The following is a 19,268-nucleotide window of genomic DNA, read 5'->3' as shown; positions in this document are numbered from 1 at the left end:
CTCATTCTCATGCTTTTGTACGAGTTTATGAATTGGAGGCTGGTGTTGCTTGGATTGTTTTCTGTTTGTTCAAGTCATCCTCAGTATTTAAAAGAAAAAATAAATGTAGTCTTTAAAATATGATAAATGTTTTGAACAAACTACATGATGCACCATTTGTAATACAGATGGTTAATAATTTGTTTCTTTTTGTCTCATTGCAGCAGATGCAATTAATAATGCAGCAGGGTTCGGTTTTAGAGGCTATGATAAAAATGGAGTTACACGTTGGGATCTAATATCAAATCTGAGAATTCAGCAAATAGAGGTTTGTTTCTGGCTCTTTTGAAAAAACCCCACATGCCTGTGTAGGTAGTTGCTCTTAATTTCAGTAACTTTTCCTACGCTTTCATTTGTTAAGATAGTGAATATATTCTGTCAGAAAGGATGTGTTCACACCTTTAGAATAGGGTGGACAATAGCCTGCTTTGAACATGTTCTACTTGTCAGTTGACTTCCAAAATATTTTGCAGTTATAAGTAGAGTAAATAACTTATTCAACTCATCACAAAGTTGGGTGGGAGGATTTATAATTTATACACAAGAATTTTGAAACACATTGTGACACACTGCAATCATGGAAATAATAAGTTTGTTTTGCTTTACAGTTTTCCACGAGTTTCAAGATGTTTCTTGATAACTGGAATATCCAAACAGCTCTTTGGCTCAAAAGGTATTTATTTCTTAAAGGAAAGCTTTTCTCCACTGAAGTTTCTTAGATAAATATTTCTTTGAAGATGGTATAGCATTTAAAGCTAACCCCCACAGAACATCACTTGCTTAGCAACTGCACGGGACATTGTTCTTGTAATACTTGAATTAAAGCCTCTGAGTTTAGGACTTCTCTCTCAGTGTAAACTATCAAGTTTTGATAGAAACTGTTTTTCTTCACCGGCCGTAGGGAACCTAAAACTGTTAATCTGCAGAGGTCTCTTTTTTCCCTCTCTTAGCATTCAACCAGGGCATGTTGCTGAGAGCAGCAGGCAAAATGTACATCTCAGCCTCTGAAAGCTCTGCATTATTTTTAGCCACAGAGTGATACAGGAGCTTCCATACGTTCTGTGAGAGAGCTTTCTGCACTCCTTCCATTATGAGTGCATGACAGACATCAAACCCTACAATGTGCTGTCAGCAAAATTTCCAAATTAATCCCTCTCAGCTGCACTCCTTTTCCTTGCCTGGGGAACAGGTACAGTGCCCTGTGAACTACATCATTCTGCTTCTTTGTGGTAAGGAGAAAGTGGAAGTGTTCCTGAGTAGTGCATGGGTGTTGTTTCCCTTCTTCCAGTCCGACTGTTGAGTTCGTCTCCTATCCATAGGTGCAAGTTTAACTGAGACCCTATCTTGGGATCACTTAGAGGACTTTACCCCTTATTCTAGGATAGCTGGCAACAGGGTGTCTCTTCCATCAAATGTCTTCATAGTGTGTTATAATTTCATCCCTAAATATTTTGCTCACCCAGTTTAAAAAAGAAATTGAATTTTATGTGATTATTCTGGTTGGCTCAATAGTCAATGGAATCTATTGCTAGGACAGTCAACAAAAAATTGTATATTTGCAGGTAATAAAATGTAGCATTTCAAAAAGCAAATACGTCATTTAGCTATTTTAATTTAGTTAGAGAACAGAGGTTTAACAGTATTAAAACATAATAGGAAAAGGTTGTATTTCAACAAACTTTCAAATCTCCTAAATTGAATGATTCTAAACAAAAATTATTAGTGAAGGAGCACAGTATTTCTGTTGATAATTGAAAGAAAAAAAATGCAAATCAATTGCTCAGGGTGACAATGAAAAGATGTGAAGAAAAAGCGTCTCCTTTAAAAAGTATTTTTTAAAACAATAGTAGAAGAATCCTTGAGGATAGTCTAAATTGATTCTGTCAGAGTGAAAGGGTGTGGAAAGGTGGATGTTTGGTGAAAGTTTTGTTGCAAGTAAAAGATCATTTTAATTGATTATATATGAGCTCCATAAATAGTGGTAGAGAATATATATTTTTTTAGTAATAATTTTGGTTAGTTGCAATGCTCCAACAATTTGCATAGAGGATTTGCTCATGATTACTTTAAACATCCACTTTTAATACCTCACTTTTTTACCATTTATAGAAGTACCTAAAACTTTAGCTATTTATCTCATATGAAATGCCAGACATCAGCATTTGTTCTGTTCTTTTTGGATACTCCTTAAAGAGAAACTGAACCATCAGTTAACCCCTGATTGTGTAAAAACAAACTTGTAAAAAACACAGTTAATGGACCTACAGATCACAAAGAGGTTTAGCAAATATTTAGTGTAGATAATAATATACAGCAATTCAAAGGCATTATTGGACTTACAAGCATGTAAGTGAAAATAGATATTTACATAGTACCATATATCAACAAAATGTATCATTATAACGTTTCCTGACTGGGAAAGCTCTATGTTCCCCCTCAGCCTATTCTTTCTCTTTTCCAAAGAAACCATCTAATCTCATTTGTCTTTGGTCATGTTTGCAAAACCTCTGTGGTTCTTGTTGCTCAATTCTGAAATCTTCACAAACTTCTGTCTTCTTAGAGTGGATGTAGTACTTTTGCTAAGACCTTCAAAATCTTTCCCTGGCATTTTAGAAGCAGAGTTGATTAATAGGAGTGGATTCGTTATCATTATTTTCTTTGGGTAATACTGTGATGTATTAGAAAGGATGTTACATCTGTCATTTTTTTGCAGCATCAATCTACTGTTGATTCATGCTTAGTTGATACTCAGTGTTTCATACTGTTGATCCGTAGTCATACTCAGCTACACTTTTTCAGTAATGTTACAGGAATGGTACTGGTTTGTGTCTTCCACTTTTCTTATTAGATGTTCTATGCTTTGGACTTCATCTTGTTGGTTTCAGAACATCCTTCAAGTCTGCCAAGATAATTTTGGATTCTAGTGCTCTCTACTAAGAAAACAATGCCAATCTCATCCATCCCCACCAAAAAAGGAAGGGAAGACAAGGTGGAAAAATATAGTTCTCAGTCTACCACCTAACTTACTAAAGAAATTATAGAACCAGACCAAAGACAGTACCTTACTGAACAGTTGATGCATCTTCCCACTTTCAGAGCATTATGGATAAGATAACCTGAACCACCTGTATTTGAATAGATTTTCTCAACCTATTGTGATGACCATATTTCCTTGAAGCATTTGAACATGATTTATTATTGCTAAATCTATGGAAGTGTTTAAGTTTTCTTTTTATCCTTTGAAATTGAAGTCTGATGATTTGGTTTTTTGTACTGTATCTTTCCTCACTTGCACTGACACAGCTGAAATTTGGTTAGTTAATTTAGTGAGTTTTGTTTGCTGCTGAATGCTTTTCAGGGGACAATTTCAGTACTTTAAATCAAATAAAGATTGAAGACATGTATCACTTTATTAATGAGACGTAATTAACCACCAGTCATATACCTTTAGAAATAATAGCAGTACTAGAACACATAACATTTTGTATGTGATTAGTGCTCTGGTGTAATAAACATTTTTAAACACTCTTCTGTAACTAACCCCAAGCAGTTTAAAAAGCACACATGTACGTACACAATTAACGCAAACTGCGCCTCCTCTCCCAAGGATGTGTGGGATACAAAACCCTGCTTGCATGCAGTGCCTGTGGGAGATGTGGGTGCTCCAGCTTGGGGTGAACCCGTTGATTTCACATGCCCACTAGAAAAGCCTGGCACAAATCCATGTGCCAGCAGCCAACAGGGATGAGACACTGCTCCCTGGCATGATGCACTGCACTGACAGTCCCCTATCTGGATGCAGCTACTCTGTGTCTACCAGGGGTGCTCTGTTTTGGCAAAGGCAGAGGTCATGGTGTTGGTGGGCGGACTTCTGGCAGTGTCAAACCAGGTTTTGATGAAAAGTATTTTGCTCCAAGATGTCTCCCCAACTCATTGCAAATTTTCCTAATGCTTTGCTACACCCGAGGCTTACAGATTCTTTGTAAAAAATGTCTCTGTTTACTATTCATCCCTGGCCAATATTGCTTTCCTCTTTAAGGTGATCTGTTTTGGGCAAATGTCCTCAGATAGTTTTGAGTATTACACCAGCCCCATGTTCTCATATTAATGGCCACTGTGAGTGAAGCCCTTTAGCAAGAGGAGGGGGTTGTGCACATATCCCACTGAAGACCTCATAAGATAAAACTTACCACATCTATTTGACTGGACTAAATTAGCAAATTACTCTTTCAATCTGCCCCTATTCACATCCTGTCTTTTTACCTTCTGTTCTTCAACATCCACTGCCATCAGTAGCTTTCAGTAAGCTTTCCTTTATGTGGAAGTTGCTGTAGTTAGATTAGTAGTGGATGTTGTGACTCTCTGTATCATTAGGTTGTCATCTTTGAATAACAGATGTGCATTCTCTTCTCTTTCTCTTTTACTTGCTATGTGGTTGTAAAACCTTTTTACATATTGGTGTCTATAGCCTTTTTAGTTAAAACTCATTTTTGTATGCTAGCCATAGATTTGTGCTCATGCATGCTTGTGCTGTTTATTTTTGCTTTGTTAGTTTGTATCTGTTTCCACATTTTCTATTGCTTTTTGGTTTTCAGATCATTAAAAAACTCTTGATGAAGCCATATCAGGACCTTACCATGTTTCCTATCATTCTTCCACATCATGATGGTTTGTCACTGTGTCATATAATGTTGTCTTCTAGAAACCACCTTTCTTGGATTCCTTTTTCCCTTCTTCCTTCTAGAATTCCTTACTATAGGTCCTTGTCTAGTAATTCAGCATCTCAATTTTAAAATAACACAGAGTTCATCATTCTCCTTATTTGATACTCTCTTGGCACTAGAGTATTTATTACAATTTCATCATCATGCTCACCTAATTGTCACACAGACACATTTTCAACTGTTGTTTCTTTATTATTCAAAACTGAAGGTGGTTGTTAGTTTTCCCCTGCTCCTATAAGCTGCTCTTATTTTATGGAAAACATACCTGACTCATCCCAAGAGTCTGGGGGTGGTTTGTGCCTTCCAGTGCAGCTTTTCAACATTCTTGGATGTTTTCCAAGATCAGTGGATCTTTTCCACATTCTTGGATGGCTCAAGATCCCTTATTAATGGCAACACCCATCTTTGGATGCTTGTGTATCACTTCATTAGGAATAAGGACCATGTGTGATGGTACTGAGCACAGTTTAGCACTCAGGGCTGGAATCAGGAGCTGTGAACAGATTTAAGCATTTTCTGTAAGCCATAATATAGTGACAACATTATTAAATAATAGAAAACTGCACTTGCATTGAAACTTTTGTATTGGAGATGAAACTGGTAAAAGTATAAATAATAGCTGAGAAGATTGTGGGTGATTTGCTTTGTGTTACTTATCTTGAGTTGTTTTTGACTTGCTAGAGTGTGCTATGAGCGAGCCACCTTCAGCCCAACGATCCAAACCTTCATCCTTTCTGCCATCTGGCATGGGGTTTATCCAGGATATTATTTAACATTTTTAACAGGAGTACTAATGACACTAGCAGCACGAGCTGTAAGTACCAACCAAGTATCTTCTTAAATAGTAAGTTTTGTAAAAGCAAATTGATCATGTTCTGTAGTCCAGAGATGCCTTTTACTGTTTATAAACAATCTGTCTGATAGTGGTGTTTACTCTTTTAGTTAGGAGAGCAATGGGAATGATTAATTAAAAGGAGGGCTTGATTGGTGGAAACAAACAAGACTGTACACAGCCTATAACATCTTTGTAGCATATCTTTTGTGGAAGCTCTTCCTGTGTATTAACTGATGGTGTGTTACTGTGGTATGCTGAACAGGTTGATGTAATCTAAAATAATTTGGAAAAAATCAGTGATGATGAGTAGCTTAAAATTTGGGTGTCAATGCTATATATTTCTAGAGTCTGCCTCATTCCTAATTTCTGTCCAGTACTGTTGTAAGGATGGTAACTAAAGAATGTTCCCTCTCAAGCGGCACATAAAAATCTCTAGTGCAATTACTATTTCAAGTTGTCCAGCCAGTAGTGCAGTCACGTTAACAAGCTTTTGCAGTTGCTATTCAGAACCATATGGAACCAGCAAATCTGCCAAGAAATCTCTCACAGTTCTGCCTTAGAAAGCTGTGTAAGAACAGAGACCGGTTTATCAGTCACTCAGTGGAAAAGAGGAACAAATTACACCTCAGATCAGAGCAGCATAACAGAGCACTTTTTTTGTTGAAAGAACCAGGAGAGTGAGAAATTAAATAGACTGCTCTATGGTTTCTATAATAGCTAGGGGAAGGTGGTACTTCAGATTTAGGTTGTTACTACATCAATAAAACAGATGCTTCTCTTTCTTCACAAGATGTGGTTATAGTCCTTGTTTGACAGAACCAACTCCTTTCTTTACAATAGATACAGCTTTCTTCCCCTTCCAGACTCTATCACAGGGAACTTTTGACATTTATCAGCCAGGAACCAAGGTTCGGGGATAGTTCACAGATAAAAGTTGTTTGCTTAGTGAGATGAGTCCAGTAAATTGGAGCGCTCACTGCCCTTCATCCTGGGCCTCTCTAGTAGACGACATTGTATTAATGTTTCATATGTATCAATCAATAGGCTATAAAAAAATATTTTTAATTTCTGTATCAATGGGTACTTAATATTAACTAAGATATGTTAGAGGTACTTCAGCATATTTATTATTTAACTCTACTAGCCCTTAACTGCAAAGCTTGGCAGCTCTGATTCATGCTTTGTTGTATTATGCCTAAGCATGTATCCAGTTTATTTTGCCGCCTTTAATCATTACACATTTCATAATCAGGTGTTTACTAGTGGCAGTCATAGATTTATATTAAAAGTTGTTCTTCAAGTCCTAAAATATAGATTACAAGAACTTTTGTGAAGCTTCATCTGAGTTCTACTAAACTCAGGAACAAGTCCTTGCATGTGACCATAAGAATAAACTAGAGGGAGATGGCAGAATGAAGGATATGTAGCTAGAATTACTTGTTTGACTTAGCTTAACTAAGCAAAGACTGAGTGGGAATGTGGTATCTCAGGGCAATTAGAATAAGAAGAACAAGAAGGGTAAAAAAAGGTTTTTAATGTAAAGAATTAAATCAGCAGGAGCTAGCCTTGGATATGTTCTTTGGAACAAGGAGTTCTAAAGAAACTGAGGGTTGTGGAAGCTAAACAGTCTACTCTGGTGTGCAACTTTTCAGAGAGGACTGCTTTAGTGCAGGTGACCAGGAGGTGGCAACTGTGATATCAGGTTGGGGTCAAAGGCTGAATTGAGCCCATCTTGGCTTGTCAGCACTTAAGAGTGTGAGCAATGATAACAATTCTGTCAAAGTAAGGAGAGGCAAAGATTTGCTGATGTCTTAATTATAGACTTACATAAAACTGAACCCAAACCTGTGTGGGTTTTGTATCTGGGTTTCTTAAATACTTTTGGTATTCATTTTTTTGAGCAGAATTTTAGAACAAAAGAAGACTCAGCATAGAGATTTTAGTCATTTTGTAATAATTCCACTTGCTAGAAGTTAGGACTCCTGAAATGTGTAATCAGAACGGATATTTTGTATATTCTGATTTATACCCTGCTTGTCTTAAAATATATTTTACTGACAAGTGTATGAAAATGGCTTACCATATAGAAGCTTTCATCAGAAGCATTCTGGCCTTCACTTACTCCAAACCTCTATATTTATAGAACGGCTTGATAGAATAAAATGTCTGCCTCATTCAGACAAGCAGTGCAAATTTGCATTGGATTTAGGGTAGAATTAATTTACTTAAACTCTGTTTAAATTGATAAATGCTTAAATTCCCATGCTGAAAGAAGTGCAGGGAATTTGAGCCAATTCCTGTTGAAGGTGATGCACATTTGGAACAGTTCAAACATATTTGAGCGAACTGTAGCATTTAAATTCATCCTGTGACTTTTGTGTCAATGCAACAAACTCTGAGCTCTCAAGGTTTCTTCCTCAGCTAACGTAGTATTACCTGATTTTTCAGATCAGAAACAATATCAGACACTATTTTGTTGAATCTCCTGCTGTTAAACTATGTTATGATATTGTAACATGGATGGCAACTCAAGCAGCAATAAGTTACACAGTCGTGCCATTTGTACTGCTCTCTGTAAAACCCTCTTTCACCTTTTACAGGTAAGCACATTCTACCTGTTTCCTTTTCTTTAACTTACAATAGAAGTACTTGCAGTGGCAGATGATTTCTGAAGCTATTTTAGAGATATAATTATAGATTTGTAGCTGAGCAAACTGTATTTCTGTTCTAGTGCTTGAACATAGTGTGTCTTGTGTACGAAAGAGCGTTCACATTTTCCTGTCATAACAGACTTATTTTTCAGGAGGCAGGGGAAAAAACCTAACCAAAACCAAAAGCAGACAATACCTTTGACATTACTGTATGCCGTTGAACTATTTTATAGCGAGGCTAGATACTGACTTCCCAGAAATAACTTGTGAAAAAAGTTGAAAGCAGACTTCTGTTCACTTTACCCCTTGTTACAGTACTAAATAGTGTGAGGGAAGACTTAATTTCTGATTTTCCCCTTATTTTACTTTTTGTAAAGGAAATATTAATGTTTTCATATCTTGCATGCAAAGTATTCTGTAAGAGTGGTCAGAATTTTATTGATATATTTTTTCTGTTTGTTTTTTTAGCTCCTGCTATTTCTGTCTTCATATTGCCAGCATCTTGGTGTTGTTGGTATTTCCATTGAAAAGAACTCAAAAAGGAAGTAAAAAGCATGAAAATGTCCAGCCCATGTGGTCCAGAAAACTAGAAGAAGAAAGTCTTTTGCAAAAGAACAGTTATTCCACAACAAATAATAGTTTCAGTCAGAAACAAGAAATAACCTGCAGATATCAAGCATTAAAACAGTGATTGAGGAAATACTATGATGAATATATTTTGTATGTTTTCAGAAACCCATTTTTAGCACCTTTTAAAGGGGTTTGTATTTGTTTGCAAAGATATTTAGTAAGAAAAGGATGCATTACCTAGGAAAATCACATACAATAGCAAGACTGGAAACAAAACAAATTAACCCCTCCCATGCCATGTCCCTGTGGGTCACGCCTTATATGAAGATATTACCATTATTTCAATGGGCACTCAGGACTTGCAACGTATGTCCATAGGGTCATATGTGTGCCCTTTGCTGAATGTACGTTGTGTATCCCAAGGCACTGATGGGGTGGAACAAAATTGTGTCAATCTAGGATTAACAAATGGAAATTAATTTTTCCAACGGAATGACTTGCCTTAAACCCTCTATTTACTGAAATATTGTTTCTAGTGGGTATTTCAAGTTTGATTTTATGTGGAAAGTGTTTCAAATATATAACACTATGTGCTATAAAGAAGGTAAAAGTAGGAAATGCAAAGTCACTAGAAGACTTTGGAATCTTTCAAAGGGAATTGCAATAAGCATCTCAGTATTTGGAGGGTTTTCTTAAAGTATCTCAAACTATTAGAGTACATCACAGAACTGTAAACATTGATGCCAAATTATAGTTAGGTTTCTTTGATAAAGAGTATAATTACTCTGAATGGATTAAAATGGCCCTTCTGAATGGATTAAAAACACCTCAAGATTTACCTTTTCCAGGGATTGCTAGTTCTAATGTAGGTTTCTTTTACTTTAAAGTACCTAAACCCAATAAAACACTGCCAAATGGGCTTTGCAGCCAGAGGGGGAAAGGCAGCCACAAGGCACAGAAGACAATGTGCAAGCAGTGGGATTTCAATGAAAGTGCAGTTTTGCCCTTAAATACCAGAAATACTTGTTCTAGAATAGAACTGTTTTACAAAAAGTGATTTTTAATACTTAAAGTTATTTTGAATTTTCAGGCATCAGTTAGTTGATGATGCTTTCAGTATAAAATAGCAAAATTAACCTTGAAGCTCCAGCACATAGGTAGTCAAACATGAAATGACTATTATAACCAATTTCTGTATGCTTGATAATTGATGAACCTTTATCCAAAGAAGTGTGTGAATTTGAGGAAAAGCTTTTTCTTTGAATTAGAATTTTAGATGCAAATTTCATGTCATATTTCTGGGTAACATAATGAAAGAAAATCCTTCAGAATATCCAACTGTCTGAATTATGGAAGTGTGTCAAGGAAACAGTGCAGTGGTTGTATCTATTCCCGACCATTTATTGTGATGATGGTCAGTGCTAGAGTACTACTGTTAAAGGGCTATATTTTAATTGCATATATTCTGTATTTTCGTATAATTTTTTTAAGTAAACACAAACTGTTTATCCATGTGGGGTTTATTTTTAATTTTAGACCAGATACAAAGTAATACCAGAGAAAAATAATGCAGCTGGTAGATTAATAACTAACAAATGATTGAGGAAATTTTGTCATAATATTTTGAAACTTTTAAGTTTTCATCAAATATTTAGCACCAGTTGAATGAGTATTCTTACTACCAGAAGTACAATGATGGTCCTCAGCTTTGGGGATATTGCCATGCAAAAATCATCACAGAACTCCCTAAAGAACCAGACCCTAAGTTAGGTCAGAGTTGTTTCCTTGCTGACATAACTCTGTGTCTGGCCCTTGGCTCCTTGCATAAAACTACAGGAGGAGGAGAACATAACTTCCCATATATGTAGGCTAGCACTAATTAATCTACTCAGAAAGGGGGAACTGAATATGAAATGAGTGGATGAGTCTGTTTAGATGAGCAGGGATGTTCATTGTTTCCGTGCCAGCTGTATTATCTTTAAGATAAAGTAATCTGACTTTTAAATCCTTCCTTTGATTGCCCAGGTAGACTTCCCCTTACATGAGGTTGTGGTTGTCATGTGCCTCTTTGACACCGCATTATGGTTTTCTTCTTGCTAATAAGTAAGGGCATGCTAGTTTGTTTGATCATCCTTGTTAAATACAGAATCAGGAAAGACATTTTTTTGCTTTCTGTACTTGAAGGGATATTTACATAAAAGAAAAAATGAGATTTGCACATTTCTGGGTGGGTAAGTAGAAATATGGTTGATTCTTTCAGCATTTGTTACTCTTGAATATAAATTCATCTTATTGGTGCAGTCTCCAAATCTATTCAAACAAACACTTTTGGATGCCAGTGTAATGTGCTGTTTTCCTATTTATGTTCTGGTACTCTTGTTTTACTGTTTTGGCATGCATGCCTGTGTGTGCTATGGAGACTTCCTAATTCTTCTTAATGAAATATGGAAACAGTTGTCAGGGCTCCCAGAAAATAAGGAGGTTTAGGGTAGTGTAGACTGGTACTTCAGTGTGAATGAATTCAGAGGTACAGTTTTGTTCAGAACTTTTGTATATAGGGAAATTAAAACAACTAAGAAAATACATTCACGCTTTCATTGGGCACAAGTGGCAAAATACAGGTTTCAAAATTGGACATGACTTTTTTCATTATTTGAACTCAATAAGTAATTGCAAAACAAGAAAATTATGACAATTAATTCTGCACAGAATTTAAGTATAATGTCCTAGAATTTACCCTTTAAATGCTATTGTTAAATATAAAAGGACTTTGAACAAAAATCTGCTCTTCATGCAAATGAATTCTCTTGGGGACTATGGAAAGAAGTGTTTTGTTTTAATGGCAGCACGCTGATTTTAGTAAAACTGGGGTTTTGATGTTTCTTTCCCTCTGCTTTACTCGTTTTCTGCCTTGCTATCTCACCGGATCCTTTTTATCCATTTGATCGGAAAGTCAAGAGCAGCCAGCCCCAATGCTTTAGACAGTTTTTAGGTTTTACACACATCATTTGATAATAGTGAATTTGAAAGGATGGTAGTGATTACTATTCCTCTTCCTGAGAAAAACTGTAGAAAGTATATTTCCTATAAATGTTTTGGACATGAAGGAAACATGGTTTTAAGTATTCTTTCACTTATTAACTAATGTATATCCAAAAGGTAAAAGTGTTTCCTGTATTGCAGATCAGCACACTATGAAAAGTAAATACAACATATCATTCATAATTTTATGGTGCTTTGCAGATATATGCCTATTGTGAACAGTTCATTCAGGCACTTAATGAGTTAATGTTAGTTAGTAAATGTAGTCACCCTGATAGTAACTATTTGCTTGCTTAACTTCTTTTAACTTTTATGATTCTGTGCTAATGAGAGAGATTTATATTACATATTTAAATAATACATTCAGTGGTGCCCACTACTGTTGTAATCAAAAAGGCTTTGTTAGCTTTGCAGTTACAGATATGTCCTTCTTATTCAGGAAACTTATTCTTCCCTGGCCATCCCTTAAGGTGACATGTAGACAAGATTTCAATAATTGGTGACATTTGAAAATGTATTACATCTAAAAATATTGGTATGCATTTCAATATGCTCTTGATTACAAATCACACTATAGTGAGAAGACCATGAAGAGACCTTAGTATATTCCCTACTCTACACTGACATGTGGTGTAAGATTTACCAATGTAGTATATTATTTATTAGAAGAATTTTACACTTAAAGGACTTTTTCTGTTTCCCCAAGGGGAATAAGTAATATTAATATAAATGCTAGGCTTGTATGACAGGATGCACACTAGGTAGTTTTGCCTCTTTCGATGGCAGTGATTTGGATGGTGGTAAAATGTCCTCTGATGCAGAGGAGATGTTTGAGATCATCACCTCCTGTCTAATTCATATCAAAAGTAATTGTAACAAAATCTAGATTTTTTTCTCTCAGAAGCTTTGCAAACAAATTGTTGACAATTTGTTTAAATTCATGGTCAAATGTGTCTTCACGTTTGCATTCAAATGTGTAACTGTTGCTTATATGTAAACTTTCACATGTTCAACTTTATAAGTTGGCCTTGAAAGATAAAGAAATTTAAAAGCACAAGTTACTGTAATTTAGGCTTTCATTTCCCTTATCTTTAAGTCTTTCACTTTGTAATTCGCATTGAGTTCTGAAATCAGGCTTGAGAATTTAATTTTCATTGAAAATTTTGAAATAACACCATCTATGTTGAAAAGTGATCAGTGTTAGAAAAACAGATGAAAATAAATTTAAGGATTTTAATATGATGCAGACTCTATGTATAAAAAAATACACATTAGTTCTGTGCTGATTCATCACAGCATTTCACTACACGATTAACCTTTATTTATTTAGATCCAATAATACTCTGAACTGCACTTGGTGTATTTTTTAAATTTTCCTGATTAAAAATCAATTGACAATAAGTACTTTAATAAGTATTTAAATGCGATTCTGAATAAGTAAGCAGACACTAGTCAATTGAGCCTACTCTCATAAGATTACCAGATCTGTCTGCATCTCAGCTAGTTTGCACTGTCGGTCTTCATCTTCTTCACAGCCACGGTGGAAAAGGATGGCAGTGGAGAAGTCTCTAGTCAGAGCGTGTCCCATCTGTGGCTGGAAGGGTTTGTCACACAGTTCCTGCAGGGAGCTAACCCTGTGTGCAGAGCTTGACAGAGGTTCTACTTGCTTGTGACCCAGGCTGCAGCTGCTCTCTGCTACATCTGGCTGGATTTTTGACATGTTTGCTGTCTTAACCTAGGCATTTTGCAAACACCATGAAATCCAGGCATCCACAAAGTCACCCTGCAAAGTTACAACTACAAATATTGCAACACTTGCTTATTATGGTCAAAACTAAATGAAAAAAAGATTTCTTATACACTTGTTTCAGAATGGGCTTTTTGTAGGTTTTTTACAAAATCTAACCATCAAATGTATCAATTTTTGTCACATCAAATATTTAAAACATAATTTTGCTCAGTTTAAGTATACAAATGTGCAAAAGTAAATTCTGCCACTTTATCATCATTTGTGCATTAGCTGTGTGTCCAGTGACTTAGACCTGGTCTTGGTTTTAGATGATCTTAGGTTTTCTGAACCCATGTACATATCCATATAAACATTGTGTAAACTTTGAATTGACAAACTGTCATTACATATAATAAGAATAAAAACACTTAAAACAGCTTATGTCAATATTCAGATGAGGCTGGTGTTGAGCCCTCCAGTTGTACATTACAGCTGAAGGCTGTGGGGGCTCTATTCTCAGAGTACTTGAGCTTCCTGCTTTCTAAAGTGAAAACAGAATCTGTTGGTTACACTTTAAGTGGCAAGTAAAGGCTTCTTTCACAGTGTTGCAAAACCAACTTTTATAGGTTATTCTGCTGCAGGCTATGATGGAAAACTTGACTTCAGACTGAGATCTGAGGTAGGGCCACTTCTGGAGGAAGGTTTTTGTATTACTAGTGACTCAATCCAGCACCTTATTGAAACAAACCTCTTGGCAAAAGAGACCTCTGCACAATCTTCTTCCTTCCTTTTGTTCTCTAAGGAAGGAGTACCCCAGGCTGGATTTTCATTTAGGTTTCACTACAATATGTCATATGAATAGATAGCTGTGGTCCATGCTCTAGCCAGATTAGACTTGAAAATTGGGACAATGTAACCTGAAACAAAAAAATAGAGAAACAGGGTGCCTACAGACTGGTAATCAGAAAAGTGCAACACCGCGTGTTAAAGGTGCAACAATTATCACAATAAGTTAAGGAGTATTTGCCTATGCATCTTTTGCCTTTCTCTGTTTTTCAGTTCTCTTTACATCTCTTCTTTGTACCTTCTTTTGTCCAGTGGTGTTGACTATTTCTATGAAGAATCTGCTGATGTGTCTTACTGTGACAAAGGTGTCAAAATGCTACAATAGTAATTAGGTAGTTACTCTTAAATCCCAGACCTCAGATGTGTTCTAGATCAGTTAGAAGAGAACGTTCAAAATGTATTGGATGAAAAATACTTTAAGATGGGTAATATAGCATTATTCAAAGATGTTGTAATAAGTTATTCAATTTAAGAATTTTAAATATGGAACTTTATTCTTTCCTGCCTTGGTTACACATTCAAGGGAATAGTTTTACCTCAATGCAGAAGTAGTTATGCCTCCAACCACCCATATGTTAAGGTGAGAGAACACCCCTAAAAGTGGATAGCTACAGTATTCCTAAATTTGCCTTTCCTGGTTCAGATTATAATACATTGTCAGTGAATTTCATTTTTATTATTCCAAAATATATATTTTTTAAAAAGTGTTATTTTTCAACAGATCCATAAACTAAGTGTTGGTGTATGGTAAAATTAAAATACCACTGTTAGTTACACTGTGATTGTGATATTTTAATAATTACTTATTTCTAATTTGTCTCAGCAGTGCTGCAGAAACAGCATGCTGTTATGTTTTAAAGGTGTTTTTAACTTGCCTATAAATGTTCTTTTCTAATTTGTGTCTTTAAATCTGATTAAACTGTAGTTTAAAAAAAGTGAACTTGTTTTTCTAAATTCTTTGGTGTCTGTCTTTAATGAGTGCTAAAGAACAAAATTATTTTAATGCAGTTTCTCCTTTTAGATTGCAAAATATACATTGCATGCATTTACACTGTTATTTTGAATGTTCAACTTCAAAATCGCTTTTATTTAATTTGTTTTCTAGAGCTTATATACATGTATATAATTATTTTTCAGTAGAGCTGGTAGACAGTATTTCAAGCCTAGCCTCTTGTTACTTGGGAAAGGTGCTTAAGCAGTTTAAATCCTCCATCTCAGAGCATATTCCTGCCCGATGAGTGCTACTTCTGAATATGGCAACTGGGTTATTTTTAGCTTGAGAAATGGAAACCTCATAACTGAGAAATCAAATTCAGTGCTTTGAGGAAGCTGCTGCTTTAATTGGCGGTTCCAAAGAAGCAGGGCTAAGTGTGCACCATACGTGCACATTTTTTTTCTCTTTGAAACTTGACTACCAGGACTCTGCTAAGGCAGTTTCTGTTGGCTGGTGGCAGTATGTCAGAGCTGGCTGAGAATCCTGGACCTGCAGGTTTTTAGCATGTGAGCTGAGGTTATTAGAGAAAAGAAGGGATGTGCCACTACTAAAGAGGGGCTGTTTCCATCATTTCCTGTCTCACACTGCATCATTTTCTCTCTTCTTTGATCTGGTATTAATTCCACTTCAGTACAAACTTTGTAAAGATGGTGTAACTTTTTGAAGACATCTTCATACAGATCTCTTTCTGCCAGGGATCCAGCCCTAGAGGAATATTGAAATGTGTGGTGTTCTCTTGAAAGGCCTTGCTGTAGCAATAGCATTTTTGAGCCTTGTGTGTTTAGAATTCTCTTTCAGCAATCTGTATCACAGGAGATAAAAATACTTGCCATTCCAACAGAAAGGACTACAGATGCAATTTTAGAAGCTCTGGTAAATATTGTCATTTTAACCAGAAGTTAGGCTGCAATGGAAATTGCCTTCTCAAATACGCATTCACAACAGAGTCAGTCATGAGTATGAAGTGTCCTCATGAACTAAACATTGCTGCATTTAGTGAAAAACTCATTTGAAGAGATTGAAATGAAGCACAGCTTTCTGCTACTAAGTGTTGTAAATTGTTAAGGTACTGCACAGAAAAAGTCATAATTAAGAGCATCCTGGAGCCAGCAGATACTTTCCTGTGCCTATAATTAACTTAGTTCCATCTGAGTAACTTCCTGATAACATGCAGGATGTTTCAGCATAGAATACAGAAGTAGTTCTAGGGGGAGATATCTTCAGCCTATTTACTAGGTGAGAGTTGGAGATCTGTCCGGTTTGGCAGCACATCTTATAGCTCTTCTTCAAGATGGTCATATATAGTAGCAAAGGAGTTATTTCTCCATGGGGGCTGCACATGATCTTTCCAAACGGAATAAACCACAACTGCACTGTGCCTATGTGAATTAGTCACTGGTGGGAAAGTGTTATTCCTAATCTAAGCATAGGGTACAAGCTAGAAGAGCACAAGGATATCAGGAGCTGGATCCATCTGTAACAAAAGTGAGTGATAGTGAAGGACCATACAGAAAACTCTTTTCTGCCTCCATGTTCATGGTGTTTGTACAGTTCCTTTTTATGCAGGAGGGAAGGAGCTACTGGTTTTGCCTGAAATTTGTAGCTGCATGGTGAGAACACAGCTAACACCTGATGGGTGGGAACACTATGATATGGGAATAAGGATTTGGACAATGGGAGATCATGAAGTGAGATACTAATATACATTTTTGTATAAAGTATGAAAAAAAGAGTAATATCCTGAAAGTGTTTCAAAATCTATAAACCTTAAGAGGTTAACACAGGCAGTCTTATCAGACTGTGGTTTCTCTTAGGTACATAAGATTATATGGGTGCCTGAAGCATTGGGACCACTCTTCCTTGAGTAGTGGCCCTTTATGCATATGTTCAGGTGGCACAGAGAGCATTTTTCAGCCCCACATTAGCTGCAGGGACTCATCCTCCATTTGTCCACATTTTGTTTCTGCAAATAGGTGTTAAAGAAGAAGAATGTGCTTTATGTACTTAATTTTTCCCGGTTTTTCAGCTGAAACAGTGTTTTGGTGTAAGATTAAGTGGATTTAGCTTTTGAATTTCACAGCTTGTGCCTTTGCTTTGTATTAACAACTTCAGAGCATGTAAGGAAGCTGTATATTTTATCCGGGTGTGAAGACTTTCTTAAGGTCATTGGAGAATTCATGCTTAAGAGTGAGCAAAGCACTTGCTGCATGGTTTCTGGTTTGTAAGTATTTGGGGTGTACAGGAAGCCCTGTCAGATGTTTAAGAAGCAAACAGTCATGGCTCTTTACCGAGATTGCAAATCTCAGTGTTGTAAAGAATTATACCTATGCTTTGACCCTTGAAACTCGGTAACCTCAGAAATAAGCAGTAATGTGGGGGCTATGTTCCTTTCCCTGGCTGGTTTGCTGCCATCCTGGGTTTAAGCAAGGGTCCGTGGTTTCCTGGGGAGATGTTATTGCTGTAGTCATCAGAGATCATCTCTCATGCAGTTGTCTAAATGAATTAAACACATCCATGATCATGGATTCAGACTGAAATGCTGAAGATGGAAATGACATTTTACAGTCACTGGGTGCATTTTATCATCACTGAAAGCACTGATGGAAGAACTGAAGAAAATGTTGGGAATGGTATCAGGCAGCTGCAGCCATGCACACCCTGGCCTGGGCTGAGAGGGGAATTTTCAAAATACCCATAAAGCTGCTCAGATATCTGGGCTGTGAGGGAGTCTGAGAGAAGCTGGTGGATTTCAAGGTATGTGGTAGTTCTGCAAAATGTGCAATATAATATAAAATTATTTTAAATTGGGATGTACTTTGATATTTGGTCTTTATATACTTTCAAGTCCAATCAGCAAGAAAGGAGACTTAACCAGTAGAACAGATAGCAGCTAGCATCCCTTAGTCAGGACATCCTGGAACTAACAAGCTCTAAGGATGCAGTAAATCAAGATGTTGATGTATATCTATACATATGCTGCCAACTTAGCAAAAGACTCAAGGTCCATGTATCCTTATAGTTGGTCTATCTTCATTATTATACCAAAAATTACTCCTACAGGTCAAAAAGACCCTGCCCAGGTGAAGACCCTTCCCCTGAGCATGCACAGAAGTCAGCTGGGGTTATGTAACTTGTATGCAGATTACAACTAAGCCATAATGGAGGGGCTGCACTTGGAAGGTTATTGACACAGCTTCTGTGTATAAACCATAGAAACATAGAAATATTCTGAGTTGGAAGGGACTCATCAAGTCCAACTCCTGGCCCTGCGAAGGACAACCCCAAGAGTCACACCATGGGCCTGAGAGCATTGTCCAAACGCTTCCTGAATTCTGTCAGCCTGGCTGCTGACAACTTCCCTGGACAGCCTGTTCCAGTGCCCAACCACCCTCTGAGGGAAGAAACGTTTTCTAATATTCAACCTCAACCTCCCCTGACTCAGCTTCATGCTGTTCCCTCTGGTCCTGTCACTGGTCACCAGAGTGAAGAGTTTAGTGCCTGCCCCCCCTCTTTCCCACAGGACGAACTTGTAAGTGCAATGAGGTCTCCTCTCCCTCTCTTCTCCAGGCTGAACAAGCCAGGTGACCTCAGCCACTCCTGGTATTTCCTCGGCTCAAGGCCCTTCACAATCTTCGTTTCCCTCCTTTGGACGCTCTTTTAACAGCTTAATATCTTTCTTTTATTGTGGTGCCCAAAACTGCCGGCAGGGCTCGAGGTGAGGTCCCTTTCGGCGGCGCTGCTTTCCAGCCTCCCGTTCCCCAGTCTGTCCGTACATCTGGCAGCAGTTATTCACTACCCTTTTCCCCAGCAGTTATTCACTACCCTTTTCCCCCTTATT

The 19,268-nt window shown here is 36.9% G+C and overlaps 1 protein-coding gene across 4 annotated transcripts in view; it reads left to right on the top strand.

The window, feature by feature from the left end:
• MBOAT2 (membrane bound O-acyltransferase domain containing 2) overlaps nt 1–15,376 on the top strand; it is a 95,898-nt gene extending 80,522 nt beyond the window's left edge. For 3 of the 4 annotated variants that reach the window (XM_017745001.1, XM_017745002.1, XM_017745004.1), the window contains 5 exons: nt 204–307; nt 648–712; nt 5,445–5,577; nt 8,047–8,198; nt 8,718–15,376. In XM_017745001.1, coding sequence (XP_017600490.1) covers nt 204–307; nt 648–712; nt 5,445–5,577; nt 8,047–8,198; nt 8,718–8,940 — 677 coding nt within the window. In that variant the 3' untranslated portion in view covers nt 8,941–15,376. The remainder of the gene's footprint in view (nt 1–203; nt 308–647; nt 713–5,444; nt 5,578–8,046; nt 8,199–8,717) is intronic. The other variant, XM_017745003.1, reaches the window with a different exon arrangement.
• The last annotated feature ends 3,892 nt before the right edge of the window (nt 15,377–19,268 follow it).

This window comes from Corvus brachyrhynchos, unplaced genomic scaffold (genome assembly GCF_000691975.1).
Source record: "Corvus brachyrhynchos isolate BGI_N302 unplaced genomic scaffold, ASM69197v1 scaffold116, whole genome shotgun sequence".
Taxonomy (NCBI): Eukaryota; Metazoa; Chordata; class Aves; order Passeriformes; family Corvidae; genus Corvus; species Corvus brachyrhynchos.
The sequence above is the reverse complement of the archived record's forward strand: the minus strand, read 5'-3'. Positions and strand labels throughout refer to the sequence as shown.